Source organism: Hippocampus comes, unplaced genomic scaffold (assembly GCF_001891065.2).
Source record: "Hippocampus comes isolate QL1 unplaced genomic scaffold, H_comes_QL1_v1.1 scaffold22, whole genome shotgun sequence".
NCBI classification, from domain to species: Eukaryota; Metazoa; Chordata; class Actinopteri; order Syngnathiformes; family Syngnathidae; genus Hippocampus; species Hippocampus comes.
This window is the reverse complement of record NW_017806175.1, coordinates 2864659-2883851: the sequence shown is the minus strand read 5'-3', so window position 1 is coordinate 2883851 and position 19193 is coordinate 2864659. Positions and strand designations below refer to the sequence as shown.

General features: G+C 39.4%; 2 protein-coding genes and 1 long non-coding RNA gene across 7 annotated transcripts in view; 2 read left to right on the top strand and 1 right to left on the bottom strand.

Annotated features, from left to right (window-relative positions):
- Window positions 1-591: 591 nt before the first annotated feature.
- On the top strand, window positions 592-7726 carry LOC109532386 (uncharacterized). 5 transcript variants are annotated; one of them, XR_002171370.1, is made up of 4 exons: window positions 592-935; window positions 2117-2461; window positions 2639-3549; window positions 6549-7726. XR_002171370.1 is itself a non-coding variant. In XM_019897273.1 (4 exons), the coding sequence occupies exons 1-4, from the start codon at window positions 893-895 to the stop codon at window positions 6701-6703; spliced, it is 681 nt and encodes a 226-aa protein (XP_019752832.1). In that variant the 5' UTR covers window positions 622-892; the 3' UTR covers window positions 6704-7726. The 5 variants fall into 5 exon arrangements, 3 of the variants coding, with proteins under 3 accessions (XP_019752832.1, XP_019752833.1, XP_019752834.1); XM_019897273.1 differs by having other exon boundaries at window positions 622-935; window positions 3412-3549; XM_019897274.1 differs by having other exon boundaries at window positions 625-935; window positions 3436-3549.
- LOC109532387 (uncharacterized) lies at window positions 6742-9452 on the bottom strand. Its single transcript, XR_002171372.1, has 2 exons — window positions 8855-9452; window positions 6742-7497 (listed from the first exon to the last, which is right to left on the bottom strand). It is a non-coding gene; the product is annotated as an uncharacterized LOC109532387 (long non-coding RNA).
- An 8710-nt stretch (window positions 9453-18162) lies between these two features.
- The window catches only part of chaf1a (chromatin assembly factor 1, subunit A (p150)), a 31266-nt gene continuing 30235 nt past the window's right edge, over window positions 18163-19193 (top strand). Inside the window, exons 1-2 of the mRNA XM_019896828.1 lie at window positions 18163-18236; window positions 18647-19071. Coding sequence (XP_019752387.1) covers window positions 18194-18236; window positions 18647-19071 — 468 coding nt within the window. The 5' untranslated portion in view covers window positions 18163-18193. The remainder of the gene's footprint in view (window positions 18237-18646; window positions 19072-19193) is intronic.

The window sequence follows — 19193 nt, the reverse complement described above, 5'->3', positions numbered from 1 at the left end:
TTTTTTTTTTTTAGCAAAAGAAGGTAGAAATAATGCAGACATCAAAGGTGTCACTCCAACGACAGGGACTCCCTGAAAATATAACGTAATGAGTCGAAACATGGAAGTGTGTCTGCCATCCAAGCTCTAATATGTCAGAGGCGAGGTCACAGTGCAAGGTTGCCCTGTGGTGTTGGTATTATCAAACATGATGTCCTCCTGCGCAGTCCAGACAGATTATGTCAAATATTGTTGGAATTAATATACCTCACCAAGCATATTTTTTTGGTGCTGGGCATCTACTAGTCCAATTCACTAGTTCCAAATTATAATTTAGTCCAAGCACTGACAAGGATGATAGCCTACTCATAGCAAGGTGTGTTGGTCGTGTTGAAGCCTTCTCCTTACAGACTGTTTCAAATTGAGGTCACCACTGTCAATTTAATGCTATCCAGTATCCACCACAATAAATTTCAGAATTGACTTACTAGGGTCCACAAAAAAAGGGGAAAACAAGTTTTTTTAAAATATATATAATTTTGCTCTGATTTTCTTGGTCTGGTTCGCTGTATGTGCCACACGTCGTCCATCCCAAAATTAGCAATGCGGCCTTACAATTTATGAGTGGATATATTTACATTATTTTGGATATAGGGACAGCTTCTTCCAAGTTAGTTACAAGCAGATAATGAACATCTGTTGTGTAACTGTGGATATGTTTGACACGACAGTAATGCATACACAGTACTCGCATCTGTGTAACAACTTTGCAGTACCCACCGCAGCAACCTCAGCGTAAGTCTCTGTCACTGTTAGGTTGAGGGTGGAAAAAATATTTCACACCCACTCATGCACAGCTCATTTCGTCGTACTTGAGGGGAGTTTATACTGCAGAGAGGATGAGAAGACAACGATGAAAATGTCACTGATGCAATCAGCATTGGTGCTACTGACTGGTAAGTAAAAACAGCGATTATGAGTAATATTTATCTTGCACAATTTGTAGAAAAAGTCGAAGGGTGAAAGGTGCTCTCGTGGTTAACATGTTTGCCTAGTGGTTAGCACGTCTGCCACACAGTTCGGCGGTGTGGAGTTCGAATTTTTACTGGCTTTCCTGTGTGGCGCTTACATTTTCTGTCCATCGATTTCTCCTGGTTTTGTGACCCCAAACTATGCATGTTAAGTACTTTGAAGATTATATTGTTCATAAATGAATACGAATGATGATGCTGGTTTTCTGAGCCTTGCAGAGGTGATTCGCACTCACTACTTAAGTCGAATTAACTTGTGTAAAAACTGGTAAACTTAGTATAAAAAAGTACAGATGAAATTCATCTGTAGTCAGAAGTGCAGACTCTAAAATGTACTTAAGTGCAAAGTCAAAATTATTCCCTACCGACTTGGCAATGTGACAAAATAATAATTTCGTACAAAACAGTTTCCCTCTTTTAGCTTAAATTATGGCCATACTTGGCAAAAAATGGTTCAAACTACATGTATCGCAACTATTATGCTATCAAAATAATTTGTTCCCACATTTTTATGAATGTTGTGAACTGGCTAACAAAAAAAAAAAAAAAAGGCGAGTTTAGCTGATTGGCGACCAACTGATATAGGAACTTTGGAGCTGAAACCAATAGTGATACTGCCGGCTAAAAAAAAAAAAGACTTCCAATATATTGGCCAATATAGAATATAAAAACAAACATTGTGACACAGGGGGATATAAACTGTACACGAATCCCCTAAATTGATTCTGATTCTTTCTATACATCTCTTGGTCAATCCATCCAGCCTTCTATCTTGTCTTACCTTATTTATGCATTTTTAATCTTTCATGCGACAAATACCCCTTATTAAAAAAAAACCCAAAAACTAAAACTAAGAAATTCAAACCAACACAAAGCATTTTCAAAAAAAAAAAAAAATAAAAACTGACAAACCTCTCTCAAAAATAATAAAACTAACTAAATTTGAAAAACAAAATAAAAATAACTGTTGAAAAGCCCAAAATTAATATAACTTTAGTCTGTAGTTATTAGGACTGCAAAATAAAATAGAAAAGTTTGTAAAATAAAATAAATAAAGCTCTGCAAAATTAAACCTGACCCTTCTTTTTTCTGTTATGGCTGTACAGTTTGCGTTGCAGCAGCGGCTCAGTGTTCCGCCATTCTGAATGAATCCCAAGCAAGAGTGGACGTTCCCGTGGGTTCCTCCCTCACTTTGTGCCACCGACTGAAGAGCTGGACATCAAAGAGATTCAGAATTTGCTGGCATTTTAATCCATCTGAACCCTCGTTGGTCCACTCTGAGCAACTCTTTTGCTCCAACATGTCAAACAGAACCGAGCAAAAAGAGATATCACTGAACTATACTTTAGCCAATGTCACTCAGCAACACAGCGGATGGTACTTTTGCCGCATCCATGTGGATATTCCGGAACTGAGGACTCTGGACAGTAGTGGAACACCAGTGCTTGTTCGTAAGTGTATCCTGCTTCTGTTGATGTTTGCGGAGAGCTGTCAATTAATGCCGGTGTTTCCCAACCTTTGTTGAGCCATGGTACATATTTTACCTAAGAAAAATCTCACGTCAACCAAAATTGTCAAAAAAAACGTTGGTCCACCGGTTAGTGACAGTACAGTATGTACCTTCTAAGATCAAGTGGAGGTGGCTCCGGCATGATGTCAGGGTGCCACCTGGATACTTCCCTGGTGAGGTGTTCCAGGCATGTCCCACTGGGAAGAATCCCGAGGACGAGCCAGGACATGCTGGAGAGACTATGTCTCCCAGCTGGCTTGGGAACGCCTCGAGGTCCTCCAGGAGGAGCTGGACAATGTGGCTGGGGAGAGGGGAGTCTGGGCTTCCCTGCTTAAGCTGCTGCCACTGAGACCTGACCTCAGATAAGTGGAGGACAATGAATTGGATGGATGGATATTACAAGCTTTTCTTTTTTTGGCTTTGGGCGTTCCACTGTACATTGTCAGTCAAAAGTTTGGAAAAAGACTCAAATTCCTGTTTTTTTTCATGATTTAAAAAAAATTCTAGAATTTTAGATTAATAGTTAAGTCGGTGACATATTGAAATATTGAAAGACTTATATTTGGTTCAAAAAAATGATAATCAAAATAAAATGTTTTTATGATTTTGATTCTCCAAGTCGGACCCGTTGCCAAGACAACAGCATTGCGCATCTTCTTCTGCTATTCTCAGTCAGCTATGTGATGTGGATGTTTCTTTATGTCCTGAAATGACTTTCAGTTCACGGCTGTGCATTATCAAGAGTTACCGGTAATAGTTAGAATTTATGGGCCTCTTAATTTGTTTGAGACCATTTCAATATAAAGGTGTTTCCAAACTTTTGCCTTTTACTGTATATCAATCATTGGCATGAGCACAAAGCACTTCAATCTAGCCATGTATTTCTTGCAGAGGGTGTTTCTGTGCCTCCCACAGATGTGCCCCTGCTGGAGACGTGGTGGCTGTGGGTCACTGTTGGAGTGCTCGGCCTCATCATACCGGCACTGCTGATTCTGTGTGTGCTTCTGATACGACGATGTAGACGCAAAGGTAGCCTCATCTGCCAATTGCTAATTCCATCTTTTTGGGTCCCTGTAAAGTTAAAATAAACATCTTGTAAATTTGACACACCAATGAGAAGTAGCTCTGAGCAACCCTGCCTAATTTGAATGATTCAAAAAATGCTAAGCCGATAAATTGAGGTTTCAAAATCATGTAAGAATGAAGCTATTGTTTTAACGCTGTGGACAATGCTCCACTCGACTGTCAATCAAATACCATTATGGTATTCTACTACACTTTCTTACATTTTTGAGATGGAAAATATATCCGCTCAAGACCTCTGGAACATACTCCACCTGATTGTCATGGGGCTTATTCTTGCTAGCCACCAACTAGCTTGCAAGCTAACGAGGGCACTGAAGTTCTAGTCGGAAGAGTCCTGCCGAACTTAACAGTGTGTCACGTGCCGCCATTTTAGCTCCACCCCAAAAAAGAAAATCTGAAAAACTGACATGGTGAAAAGCAGTTAAACATAATTACTTAGAACATTGTAATTGCATATTTAAAAAAATGTCATTCACTTCACGGGGTCTTTAGGTTCTTCTTTGTCTAGTAGCTTCCTTTACATGACAAACCAGAAAGTGAGAGAGCTGGTGGTTATTGTGGTTGAACAGCACAGACAAAAAGGAACCGAGGGCTCAAGAACACAGGCATGTTGTCTGACTGTGTCACCTCAATAACAGACACGAGACCTTCAAAAAATGGACCACACGGAGTGTTTGTTTCCTTTCGGCTACATAAATTGCAGCAACCACAGGGCTTGCTTCTCCTAATGTCACAGATGTCAGTAGAAACAGTTTTCAGTATGATGATGTGCAGTTCTACAGCACAATAAAAACTAATTGTCAAAGGAAACGACCATTTGGCCCGACTTTATGGAAGTGAGCTACTACTCACCCCATCTCACTATTGCTGCTGTCGGGCGGAAGCCCCATATGTCCAAATATGGTCAGTTTTTAATTTTTTGATAAACTTGTTCGGTCCCCACACCTTGTTATTTTTAAGTACAGTATTAATAACCATATTAAAATGGCTGAAAATGGCTTGAAAACAAATTTATTCTCTTTTGATGGATGGATATTACAAGCTTTTCTTTTTTTGGCTATGAGCGTTCCACTGTACAGTGCCAGTCAAAAGTTTGGAAAAAGACTCAAATTCCTGTGTTTTTTCATGATTTTAAAAAAAATTTCTAGAATTTTAGATTAATAGTTAAGTCGGTGACATATTGAAATATTGAAAGACTTATATTTGGTTAAAAAAAAAAAGATCATCAAAATAAAATGTTTTTATGATTTTGATTCTCCAAGTCGGACCCGTTGCCAAGACAACAGCATTGCGCATCTTCTTCTGCTATTCTCAGTCAGCTATGTGATGTGGATGTTCCTTTATGACCTGGAATGACTTTCAGTTCATGGCTGTGCATTATCAAGAGTTACCGGTAATAGTTTGAATTTCTTGGCCTCTTAATTTGTTTGAGACCATTTCAACATAAAAGTGTTTCCAAACTTTTGCCTTTTACTGTATATCAATCATTGGCATGAGCACAAAGCACTTCAATCTAGCCATGTATTTCTTGCAGAGGGTGTTTCTGTGCCTCCCACAGATGTGCCCCTGCTGGAGACGTGGTGGCTGTGGGTCACTGTTGGAGTGCTCGGCCTCATCATACCGGCACTGCTGATTCTGTGTGTGCTTCTGATACGACGATGTAGACGCAAAGGTAGCCTCATCTGCCAATTGCTAATTCCATCTTTTTGGGTCCCTGTAAAGTTAAAATAAACATCTTGTAAATTTGACACACCAATGAGAAGTAGCTCTGAGCAACCCTGCCTAATTTGAATGATTAAAAAAATGCTAAGCCGATAAATTGAGGTTTCAAAATCATGTAAGAATGAAGCTATTGTTTTAACGCTGTGGACAATGGTCCACCCGACTGTCAATCAAATACCAATATGGTATTCTACTAAACTTTCTTACATGTTTGAGATGGAAAATATATTCGCTCAAGACCTTTGGAATATACTCCACCTGATCGTCATGGGGCTTATTCTTGCTATCCACCAGCTAGCTTGCAAGCTAACGAGGGCACTGAAGTTCTAGTCGGAACAGGAAGAGTCCTGCCGAACTTAACAGTGTGTCACATGCCGCCATTTTAGCTCCACCCCAAAAAAAGAAAATCTAAAAAACTGACATGGTGAAAAGCAGTTGAACATAAGTACTTAGAACATTGTAATTACATATTTAAAAAAATGCCATTCATTTCACGGGGTGTTTAAGTTCTTCTTTATCTGGTAGCTTCCTTTACCTGACAACCAGAAGCTGAGAGAGCTGGTGGTTATTGTGGTTGAACAGCACAGACAAAAAGGAACGAGGGCTTAAGAACACAGACACGTTCTCTCCTGTGCCCCCTCAATAACAGAAACGAGACCTTCAAAAAATGGACCACACGGGGTGTTTGTTTCCTTTCGGCAACATAAATTGCAGCAACCACAGGGCTTGCTTCTCCTAATGTCACAGATGTCAGTAGAAACAGTTTTCAGTATGATGATGTGCAGTTCTACAGCACAATAAAAACTAATTGTCAAAGGAAACGACCATTTGGCCCGACTTTATGGAAGTGAGCTACTACTCACCCCATCTCACTATTGCTGCTGTCGGGCGGAAGCCCCATATGTCCAAATATGGTCAGTTTTTAATTTTTTGATACACTTGTTCGGTCCCCACACCTTCTGTTATTTTTAAGTATTAATAACCATATTAAAATGACTGAAAATAGCTTGAGAACAAATCTATTCTCTTTGACACTTGAAAAGGCTGAGAAGTTTCATAAACTCCGCTTCTTGCTCACTGTACGAGAGTCGTGCGACATTATGTTGCCTCAAGATTGAAAGTCTAGAACGTTTATTTTCGACAATTGTGTGTTAAATGTATTTGAATGTATGATTCCACCGGTAAATTCATGACTGTTTTTCTCATTCATATTCCTTTAGAACCACACTGTGCAATCTACGTGAACACTCATCATTCCTCACGACCACCTGTTGTCAGGGACCAGCTCAGCGTGGCCCCCAGGTGCCAAGTGGCTCGCACTCCAAGTCCTGCCAGGGACAAGCACAGCAGCAGCAAACAGAGGTCCAGACAGTAGCCAAGATAGAGACCAAAAATTCCACACGTTTCTTTCCAATGTTATTTATATTTAATGCAGAGTTGTCATTCCAATGTGGCAATCAATGTGTAATGTCTTCTAATTCTTTTTAAGAATTGTTTTCTGAGTTTTTTCCCCACCCCCATTTTCTTTGTCGTTTTACACACAAAATGTTACACTTGTTACACGTTGTGCACTGTACATGTGGTTTGATGACATGTGTGCATATTGCAGTGTGTACAAAAACTGCCTGTGTGCACTGAGGTTTTTTTTAGCCCGTTTAAATAACGATATAAGAGAATTTAAGCTTCAATCCACGTCCACATGTGTGAGACTGTGGATGGCGGAGGAAAGCATAGATCCTTCTTCATGTCACACACATACATTAAAGTAAATCAACTGAAGCTTCTGGTTGTCAAGGCATACAACACCTCATCCAGAAATGGTATTGCAAGTTTCACCAGGAAATAACCAGCTTGTTTCCAGCCTGTAACACACACTCAAGATCGACTCAGCCATTTTTCACACTGAAAGTCATGCCTGCTAAAGGGTTCTTTAACTTCAACTCCCATTGTGCAAGTGTCATAGAACTCCATCCAAAATTCTGTTTCTTATGGACGTTTAAGATGCATGGTTTTGGAATACTAGAGGTCGCCTGAGCACTCGCAATGCAAATCCACAGCACAAAACCTGTGAGGGAGATAGCGGTATGATAACCACTTGTGCCGGATAGATGTCTAGGTATATAAGATAGATTTATTTAGGGCAAATTGAGACAACTGTTCAGTTGAAACCTTCCACTCCATCTTCTTTTCCATTCAATGTTTTGTTTATTTTTTTTCCAGCTTGACATTCACAGTCTTGACCAAAATGCACAGGCACTATACACATTGTTACATATGCAGTATATAACAAATATATTGTACTGAAATTGAAGCTCAAATTTCACCAGAGGCCACAAGAGCTGGACGAAACACATCTTTGTAAAGCGCACATGAAATCTGCAGACAAGCAAAAAGCAAATGCAGACGGCAAAACAAGCAAAATTGCAGACAAGGTCTGGTCTAGCATTGTTTACTTAGTTCAGCGAGTCCAAGTGACGATCCATCACATGCAAAACACATGATTGATATTCCGAAAGCAAATGTCCAGTCAAATGTCTTAAGACTCGATGATACAGTAGATAAGGCACATGCGCTTCACCGTCAAAAGTGTCGCTCTTTCAACAATATCGGGAGATGGGGTTCTCAAAGCAAAATTTGTTGTTTATTAATATGGCAATCTTTACACACACACCAAAAAAAAAAAAAAAATGCAATTTTTAACTTGTCACAATAGGAATACTGCATACAAAAAAAAAACCCCAAACAAACAAAACAATGTGCTTGCTAAAATTTGACTTTGTTCTTTATGCCGGTGTATATTCTCAGTCATCAGGGTCATGTTAATCCAAAAAAGTGGAATCGAGGCAATTCGTTAAATTTGTTGTGTATTTTTGAAAATGTCTAATAATAACTTAGGCAAATATGCTATTAGGCGAACGGTAGTACTGTATAGTTGTATTTACTACTGTGCCCAGTTGGAACTGTCATGAGGCACAACAGGAGCTCCTACTATAGAACGCAAGTTATCTCCGATGAAGACTTTCCATGCGAGTCCCTGCGCGACGTTAAAATTACACGAACACAGTCTTTAATGAAGATGAGCATCCCAGTAGGTTTCGACACGGTGGTCACTCCAAAATGATTCACCCTTGAGTCTTTATTCATTAAATTCCAGTTTCACTTGACGTACATAATAATGACTTTGTTTAAGATTGCATTATAATGAACGATGCCTGTTCGTGTTTTCCTCTTTACAAATTTACCGACTTGTGTTTTTCTTTTTCCTCTGGATTCTACCCCCACCAATTTCCTGAAAATCTCACTTTTTGAAATTTTCTTGTGATATTTCTTTCTAAGAGGCCAAAAGATGGGGCTAAAGGAAAGTACTCGTTCAAGTCCTTGGCCTTGGCCTTGCCTCGGAAAATTTTCCAAGTCCTTGGCCTTGGCCTCGGCCTCGGAGGCAAGTCCTTGGCCTTGGCCTCGGGTTGCCGGTCCTTGGACACATCCCTGCTAGGTATATAAAATTGAGACAACTGTTCATTGAAACCTTCCATTCCATCTTCTTTTCCATTCAATGTTTTGTTTATTTGTTTTCCAGCTTGACATTCACAGTCTTGACCAAAATGCACAGGCACTATACACATTGTTACATATGCAGTATATAACAAATATATTGTACTGAAATTGAAGCTCAAATTTCACCAGAGGCCACAAGAGCTGGACGAAACACATCTTTGTAAAGCGCACATGAAATCTGCAGACAAGCAAAAAGCAAATGCAGACGGCAAAACAAGCAAAATTGCAGACAAGGTCTGGTCCAGCGTTGTTTACTAACTTAGTTCAGCGAGTCCCAAGTGACATCCATCACATGCAAAACACATGATTGATATTCCGAAAGCAAATCTCCAATCAGATGTCTTAAGACTCGATGATACAGTAGGTAAGGCACATGCGCTTCACCGTCAAAAGTGTCGCTCTTTCAACAATTTCGGGAGATGGGGTTCTCAAAGCAAAATTTGTTATTAATATGGCAGTCTATACACACACACCCCAAAAAATTTGCAATTTTTAACTTGTCACAATAGGAATACTGTATACAAAAAAGAAAAAAACAAACAAACAAGACAATGTGCTTGCTAAAATTTGACTTTGTTCTTTATGTCGGTGTATTTTTTTCAGTAATCAGGGTCATGTTAATCCAAAAAAGGCTGAATCGAGGCAATTCGTTAAATTTGTTGTGTGTTTTTGAAAATGTCTAATAATAACTTGGGCAAATATGCTATTAGGCAAACGGTAGTATAGTTGTATTTACTACTGTGCCAAGTTGGAACTGTCGTGAGGCACAACAGGAGCTCCTACTATAGCACGCAAGTAATCTGCGATGAAGACTTTCCATGCGAGTCCCTGCGCAACGTTAAAATTACACGGACACAGTCTTTAATGAAGATGAGCATCCCAGTAGGTTTCGACACGGTGGTCACTCCAAAATGATTCACCCTTGAGTCTTTATTCATTAAATTCCAGTTTCACTTGACGTACATAATAATAACATTGTTTAAGACTGCATTATAATGAACGGTGCCTGTTCGTGTTTTCCTCTTTACAAATTTACCAATTTGTGTTTTTCTTTTTCCTCTGGATTCTACCCCAAACCAATTTCCTGAAAATTTCACTTTTTGAAATTTTCTTGTGATATTTCTTTCTAAGAGGCCACAAGATGGGGCCAAAGGAAAGTACTCGTTGGTGTCAACTAAGTACAGTATGTTGATCTGATACATCTCAACTCAGACACTAACATTGTTGTATGTTGGGGAGGAGCTAAATTTAGCTTGTGTCGATTGTGGAAATTAGGGAGAGTCTTCACCCACATGAATTTCTGGTGCATTTTTTCCCCCAAAATGAAATGATGTGTGATTTGATATTGGGGTCAGATCAGAGTATGAGCAGGGCCACAGAACAAATTAAATTCAAGGCACCACACTAAACACTTGTAGTTGAAGTTCAAAAATGTGTACTTCTGATAAAAGCATGGCTTCACTTTTATGAATTTAGGCAGGGGAGGAAAGTTGTTTGCCCGTTCTGCAAGAGAAAGCATTTTAACCTGCCAATACTTAATTTAAAGATGAAATAGAGCACTGTTGTCTTTCTTTGTTTTTGCAGGCGGCCTAAAGGGACTGGTTACAACGCTGAAGCCACATAACTGTATGATCCCTGAGGGTGTAACGGTATGTCAAAAATAATGGTTTGGCACGTTCCACTTTGTAAGTGTGAAAAAAAGATCCATATTTTGGACATTATTTTTCTTTTACAGACTGTTTCTTCCTGGATTCCTGTCATTGCATTAAATTATTCATCAACGCAGTGGTGTTTGTGTCTGGAGTATTCGCTGCACATCTTTAAAACTCGTCTCAAAACTCATTTGTATTCTTTGGCTTTTGACTCAGCATGACTCAGACTTGATCTTAGTTTTACTATTTTGTGCTTTCTACTGTCTTCATTATTAATTTATTGGTTATAATAAGAATAAGAAAACTTTTACTCGTCTCACAATGGAGACATTCCCAATTTACAGCAGCAAAGTTATGAAAGGAAGAAAGTAGAAGAACAATATTGTTGTATATATATTTGCTCCATGTACAGCACTATGTATACAGCTGTGGTTGTTTTAAAGTGCTCTATAAATACAGTTGAGTTGAGTGGAGTAAAATTAGTCGGGGAAAAAGTATCCTTGGGGAACTTCAAGTTTGAATTTGCTTCAACCTTTTATGTAATTGTTATTCTGAATGTATGTGTCGTGATTTACATCCAGCATCACGGAACAGATATCTGTATGTGTTTTACATTTAATACAGAGAAATACTTCAATTGTGCTAAATAATGCCTCGAGTGGTGTATTGTGAGAGGCTGTTTAAATGTAGCTAGAAATTGCATTTGTACCACTCAGTAATGAATATATACTGGCCAGAAACTGAGCAGCACCGTGTTTATTTACGGGTGTACTGGGAGCTAGAGCAGGAGGCACTTAGGCTGACACTTCTGGCCCCATTCTGACTATGTTACGTGTGGGAGCCCTAATCATCCCATGATAATACTTAATTGCCCCTGTATTTGATTACCATTTTCATGGCTCAGTTTGCAAAATTGAAGAAAATTTTCACGGGCCACATCAAACTACACAGGGGGCTGTATTTTGGATTCGCTTCACCAGCTGCTGATGTTGGGCGGGAATTTCCTCCTGGATATTCTGATAAAAGCATGGCTTCACTTTTATGAATTTAGGCAGGGGAGGAAAGTTGTTTGCCCGTTCTGCAAGAGAAAGTATTTTAACCTGCCAATACTTAATTTAAAGATGAAATACAGCACTGTTGTCTTTCTTTGTTTTTGCAGGCGGCCTAAAGGGACTGGTTAGAACGCTGAAGCCACATAACTGTATGATCCCTGAGGGTGTAACGGTATGTAAAAAAATAATGGTTTGGCACGTTCCACTTTGCAAGTGTGAAAAAGATCCATATTCTGGACATTATTTTTCTTTTACAGACTGTTTCTTCCTGGCTTCCTGCCATTGCATTAAATTATTCCTCAACGCAGTGTTTGTGTCTAAGTCTTGCCGTGTTTAAAAATGTGAGCAATTTGGACATCAAACAGTGTCACGAAACTGTTAGCTTTGCACAATGGATGTACAAGTGACTTTTTTTGTGCTTCTTTGGCAAGATGACTCACTGCAACTCACCAAATGCCCCAGTTGGTGATGCCTAAACACTGGATAATAGCCAGCACCAGCTGAAGAAAGAAGATGAAGAAGAAGACCATGAAGTTGAAGGAGCTATCCGCTCTGTTGAAAGAGACAGAAAAACATACATCAAATGGTGATGATGATTTTCTTTGTTTGCAATACCGTGACTGCGTGATGGTCAAATCCCTTGAATCATGTCAAATTTGGAGTTGGGAGTTAAATTCTCAGGATTTTAAAAATTACTTCTAAATGTAGGAATTTCATATGTAGAAGTGTCATAATATCAGCTGCCCAGGTGAAATCTAATTTCCGCCAACATTTAAAAAAAATGTGGAAACAGCTTCCCAGGTGAAATCTAATTTCCGCCAACATTTAAAAAAAATGTGGAAAGAAATTTTGAGTTTTTTTTTTTTAAACGGTATACAGTATTTCTTTTGGTGACAGTGTAACAACATAGATAATCGTGGAATGAACTTTGGTGCTGTTTCATCTCTAATAGGTAGCATTATTCTGAATGTATGTGTCGTGATTTACATCCAGCGTCACGGAACAGATATCTGTATGTGTTTTACGTTTAATATGGAGAAATACTTCAATTGTGCTAAATGATGCCTCTAGTGGTTCTAAAAAGATAAATACATGAAAAAAACAAGCAGTCACGCAGGAGGAACCATTCATTTTATCATTATCCATATTACAGCCTTGAACTAAAAAGGTTACCTAATTGATAAAAAGAAAACAAGAGAGGACTACGGTTTTTCCCCGCGCATCTCTAAAGGAGACAGCATAAAAAGTCTAATTAATGTACATAAACGGCTCAGAGAGTCGGTTTGGCTTCCTGTGTAACTTGTGAGAACCGTTAACCCCCAATTTACAGAAGTAAGTGTATTTGAGACGGTTTTTCTGGAAAAACGAGGCGTATATTTCAGTTAAATATGACTAAATACGCATTATAAGCGAGAGAGCGTTTACCTTCTTACGTCGATATCTGAGGGGTGGTCGGCAAATCATTCCAGATGCTCTTCCTCGACCCGCCCATTAAACTTACAACTGCGGCTGCGCGGTACTGACGTGACCGTAGTTCCGAAACGGTTACATTCAATGTGCTAAAGGGCGGGTAAAACTACAATTCCTACAATGCACGAAGAGCTAGTAAACAGGAAGCGCGTGACTCTTCACTCCGAAGCCACATAACTGTATGATCCCTGAGGGTGTAACGGTATGTCAAAAATAATGGTTTGGCACGTTCCACTTTGTAAGTGTGAAAAAAAGATCCATATTTTTACGGTGAATGACAAACACCAAATTGCGTACAGTACCTGAAAGCTTGCTAGCGAGTGCATGTTATGTTACGGTCCATGGAAGTGAGACTTTCGAAAATCATTTGATTTCATGTGAAAATACAACGTGAATAAGTAATGCTTGCATTTTAGCTTTGTGGACAGATGTCTGGGCGTCACTGGCTAAAACGTCACATATATGCGTCCAACCTTGATGACGCCACGTTAATTGTACCTCAGAAAATCGATGGCCTCGGAAAAGAAATAAATAACATGGGTTAACAATACATTCTCTGTTTTGTACAGTTGATTTTTTCATATGAAAGAGAAGAATTGGCTGTCGGTAAATGGAACTCTCGTCTCCCGCGTCCCATTCATTTTCAGTGGTACAGTACTGCAAAACAACGACATTTTTTGACGGCTTTGTCGGATGTCGCTGAAAACACGGCCAGAGTTGCTGACACAGTCACGGTCCACAGTTGTCCATTATTTTCAGAAACCGGTGAAACTCCCGTCGTGGAATCGAACCCTAAAAATATATGGATTTAGCTTTTTTATTCATATTAATTATAATTTTTTTAGACTAGCGGGGGTGCATAGAACATATATGAAAGAAAAAAATAACTTGACTCCTCCTTTAAATTAAAAGGGAATTTTGTCACATTATAAACGTGGTCCTGAATTTAATATATTAAAGTCGGAAATGTGAAAGTTCTGACCTTAAAACGTGAATTTCATTACATTATAACGTCATACAGAATGTTTTTCCATAGTATGGCAGCAATATCCTTCCTTTGATTCTTTTTCTCCTGTTTCAATATTATTTCTCAGCTTTGTTATTTTAGCTGCTGTCGCCAGAAAAACAGTACAATTAAAAAGATAAATACATGAAAAAAACAAGCAGTCATGCAGGAGGTACCATTCATCATTATCCATATTAAAGTCTTGAACTAAAAAGGTTACCTAATTGATAAAAAGAAAAAAAGAGAGGACTACGGTTTTTCCCCATGCATCTCTAAAGGAGACAGCATAAAATTCTAATGTACATAAACGGCTCAGAGAGTCGGTTTGGCTTCCTGTGTAACTTGTGAGAACCGTTAACCCCCAATTTATAGAAGTAAGTCGCCCATTAAACTTACAACTGCGGCTGCGCGGTACTGACGTGACCGTAGTTCCGAAACGGTTACATTCAATGTGCTAAAGGGCGGGTAAAACTTCAATTCCTACAATGCACGAAGAGCTAGTAAACAGGAAGCGCGTGACTCTTCACTCCGAAGCCACCCACGCGATAAAACATAAAGTTCAAAAGGCTTTGTGCTTACATGTGCGTGTTAAAATTGAAACAAAGTTTGTAAAGACTCTCCTCTAAACAGAAAATGATGTTACGGTGAATGACAAACACCAAATTGCGTACAGTACCTGAAAGCTTGCTAGCGAGTGCATGTTATGTTACGGTCCATGGAAGTGAGACTTTCGAAAATCATTTGATTTCATGTGAAAATACAACGTGAATAAGTAATGCTTGCATTTTAGCTTTGTGGACAGATGTCTGGGCGTCACTGGCTAAAACGTCACATATATGCGTCCAACCTTGATGACGCCACGTTAATTGTACCTCAGAAAATCGATGGCCTCGGAAAATAAATAAATAATATGGGTTAACAATACATTCTCTGTTTTGTACAGTTGATTTTTTCATATGAAAGAGAACAATTGGCTGCCAGTAAATGGAACTCTCGTCTCCCGCGTCCCATTCATTTTCAGTGGTACAGTACTGCAAAACAATTCCCGACACGACATTTTTTGACCGCTTTGTCGGATGTCGCTGAAAACACGGCCAGAGTTGCTGACACAGTCACGGTCCACAGTTGTCCATTATTTTCAGAAAACGGTGAAACTCTCGTCGTGGAATCGAACCCCAAAAAATGTATGAATTTAGCTTTTTAATTCATATTCCACAAACAGAATATTAGAATTTTTTTAGACTAGCGGTGGTGCATAGAACATATGAAAGAAAAAAATAACTTGACTTCTCCTTTAAATTAAAAGGGAATTTTGTGACATTATAAACGTGGTCCTAAATTTAATATATTAAAATCGGAAATGTGAAATTTCTGACCTTAAAACGTGAATTTCATTACATTATAACGTCATACAGAATGTTTTTCCCTAGTATGGCAGGAATATCCTTCCTTTGATCCCTTTTCTCCTGCTTCACTGTTATTTCTCAGCTTTATTTTAGCTGCTGTCGCCAGAAAAAAAGTACAATGTTACAAACTATCTTCAACTAATAGGAGGCATAATTATGAGGCACACTATCTTGTTCCTTCGGGCCATCTGATAATTGAGACGTGACATTAAATTTGTCCGAATTCCGACTTTTAAGGTTCATTGAACCCCGCTCGCCAAACTTGGTGGCCAATCGGAAGGCACAATGCAAGAGGCTGGACGACATATAATCGGAGACCTTAGTTTAAAGTGCATGTCATCTCCGTAATTCGGATCAGTAATTATTCACACAAAGATGCAACGGTCTACATTTGGAAACTCGTTTATAATATTTGACGTTGATTGATGGAAACCGTAGCTACATAAATTTCCATCTCAATCATTGACTAACAGTGCACTGTTTTTCAATACGCGCGTCTAGGTAATACAAAACAAACGCTCAGGTTTACACTCGATGCCTTGCGTCTGACCAATCAGATGTGGTTTCTGACGCAAGCAATATACTCCCTAAAAAGATAAATACATGAAAAAAACAAGCAGTCATGCAGGAGGTACCATTCATCATTATCCATATTAAAGTCTTGAACTAAAAAGGTTACCTAATTGATAAAAAGAAAAAAAGAGAGGACTACGGTTTTTCCCCATGCATCTCTAAAGGAGACAGCATAAAATTCTAATGTACATAAACGGCTCAGAGAGTCGGTTTGGCTTCCTGTGTAACTTGTGAGAACCGTTAACCCCCAATTTATAGAAGTAAGTGTATTTGGGACGGTTTTTCTGTAAAAACGAAGCGTATATTTCAGTTAAATGTGACGAAATACGCATTATAAGCGAGAGAGGGACGTTGATTGATGGAAACCGTAGCTACATAAATTTCCATCTCAATCATTGACTAACAGTGCACTGTTTTTCAATACGCGCGTCTAGGTAATACAAAACAAACGCTCAGGTTTACACTCGATGCCTTGCGTCTGACCAATCAGATGTGGTTTCTGACGCAAGCAATATACTCCCGCCAATTCCGAGGAGGAGCGCGAGGCAGGCAGCGGGGAAGTCGCGGAGTTAGTGTGCTGGAGCCGTCTTTTGTGCTAGTTCAGGGGACACAAATGAGTAATACATGTCGGTTATTTAGTGACAGAGGGTAAAGTTCCCCCTTCGACTGGGGTTGTTTACGTGCCATCACACCGACACTTCATCCAGCGGAGAGGGGCCCCCAGGTTAGTGGTTCAAGGATGTTGGCGGCGGAGGCACCATCAGACGAGGGGGACTTGGCAGTCACATATATGCGTCCAACCTTGATGACGCCACGTTAATTGTACCTCAGAAAATCGATGGCCTCGGAAAATAAATAAATAATATGGGTTAACAATACATTCTCTGTTTTGTACAGTTGATTTTTTCATATGAAAGAGAACAATTGGCTGCCAGTAAATGGAACTCTCGTCTCCCGCGTCCCATTCATTTTCAGTGGTACAGTACTGCAAAACAACGACATTTTTTGACGGCTTTGTCGGATGTCGCTGAAAACACGGCCAGAGTTGCTGACACAGTCACGGTCCACAGTTGTCCATTATTTTCAGAAAACGGTGAAACTCTCGTCGTGGAATCGAACCCCAAAAAATGTATGAATTTAGCTTTTTAATTCATATTCCACAAACAGAATATTAGAATTTTTTTAGACTAGCGGTGGTGCATAGAACATATGAAAGAAAAAAATAACTTGACTTCTCCTTTAAATTAAAAGGGAATTTTGTGACATTATAAACGTGGTCCTAAATTTAATATATTAAAATCGGAAATGTGAAATTTCTGACCTTAAAACGTGAATTTCATTACATTATAACGTCATACAGAATGTTTTTCCCTAGTATGGCAGGAATATCCTTCCTTTGATCCCTTTTCTCCTGCTTCACTGTTATTTCTCAGCTTTATTTTAGCTGCTGTCGCCAGAAAAAAATTATAACATGTAATTTTTGTTGTTGCATTTTATCGTGTACAAGTCCCAATTATTAATTTCTTAGAAGTCCCATAGCACACTGAGCAGTTGGCAACTCAGGTCGCACACCAGGCAATTTACCCTCGCACATAGACCATCTTGTCATGAGCTCTTGTATACACGTTACAAAGTATACAGCGGTTTCAAAACTCCAGAAATTTTCCTTCGTCAGTTCAAGCTGTTTTTCATTTTTCTTGACAACTCCTTGCGTTGCTTACGTGTTGGTGAGCCCCACCGTCCCCAAAGTATGATCCCCAAACTCTTTATCATTTCAAACTCATTTTCATCTAATTAAAAGTCTCTTAGCTACATAAATGGTATATACCAACAATCCCCACACGTCAGGTGAAAAGTGGTTACCTTGTAATTATTTTATTCACAAGGACATTTTGCGTGTGGATCAATTCATGAATAGGTATAGGTTGAGCGTAATGTTAGAACCAACCATCAGGTTTGAAAAAATTATTAGTCCTGTAAAAGGCTTCAAATAATCATGATTAGCTATCAGTACTCTGCAGTGTCTGTGATTTTTAGCGTTTTGACAGAAAATTATCTGATTAGAAAATTGAATGTTGTGATCATGCTCAATTCCAGTTCATTGTTGCATGTTTTCTAATGTCCATCTTTTTTTGTTTGTTTGTTTCAGGTATGGATTGTAAACCAAATAACGCCAACAAGAAACTTGTCCAAGGTAAATATGGACAAATATGCTTCTTGCATGGATAGATTTTGACTTGACTTTCTTAGGTAGACCTTCCTAATCTGTTGAGCAGTCAGGGGTGTACAGAATTCAGTTGAATCGAGAATAGGCCCTAAATTCCGATTGTTTATATGAGTCTTTAAAATGGCTACCCAAACGTTGTGGACATTCATAGTTCTGAACAACTTGCTCACAGACACCATTTCCGACATTTCACTTACAAGAGATTCACTTGGTTGTTTATTTTACATTTGAGAGAGCAGCCACCCCAAAAATCTCTTTGTACTCAAGCAATTTAAAACTTGTGTTTCATAACATGTCCTCTTTAATTATTCCCAACGATATTGAGCATATTTATAACAGCCATTTTCACTAACTCCACTTGGTTTTTCTGCATGCAGCTTACCTCCCTTTCAAGCGCCTGAACCCGGAACCAAATGAAAACAAGCCATCACCGAAGCGCCCCCGTGCACATGTTTGCCCTGAACCGGGAGTCTCTGACAGGGAGAATGACAGCGAGTCCTCTCCACTCACCTTGCTCAGTCGACCCCCCTTGGTCAATGGTCGCGGGCCCCTCGATTGCTTCCTCAGCAAAAGGCGTCCTTCAGCCTCAGATGAGAACATTATAGATCTGACCGACGACGGGCCATCTCCGATCAAGCGTCAAGATCCTTTCCACACCCCCGGCCACACATTAAAAGACAGAGGAGACGGTGACACAGGCCTGTCCTGTAGGAACTCTAGATGCGTGGATCGCGGTGCTGACTCGCACACGTCAGACTGCACAGAAATCCCAGAAAATACAGATGACGAGGTGGTGGTGGATGGGATCTTACCGCTTGATACGACACAAGAGACCGACAGCGAGCCAGAAGAGCAGAACGTGTCCAGTGTTGGCAACAAGTCAACGCTATCAAATTTGTCGGGCAGTTCCATGCACGAGAGCTC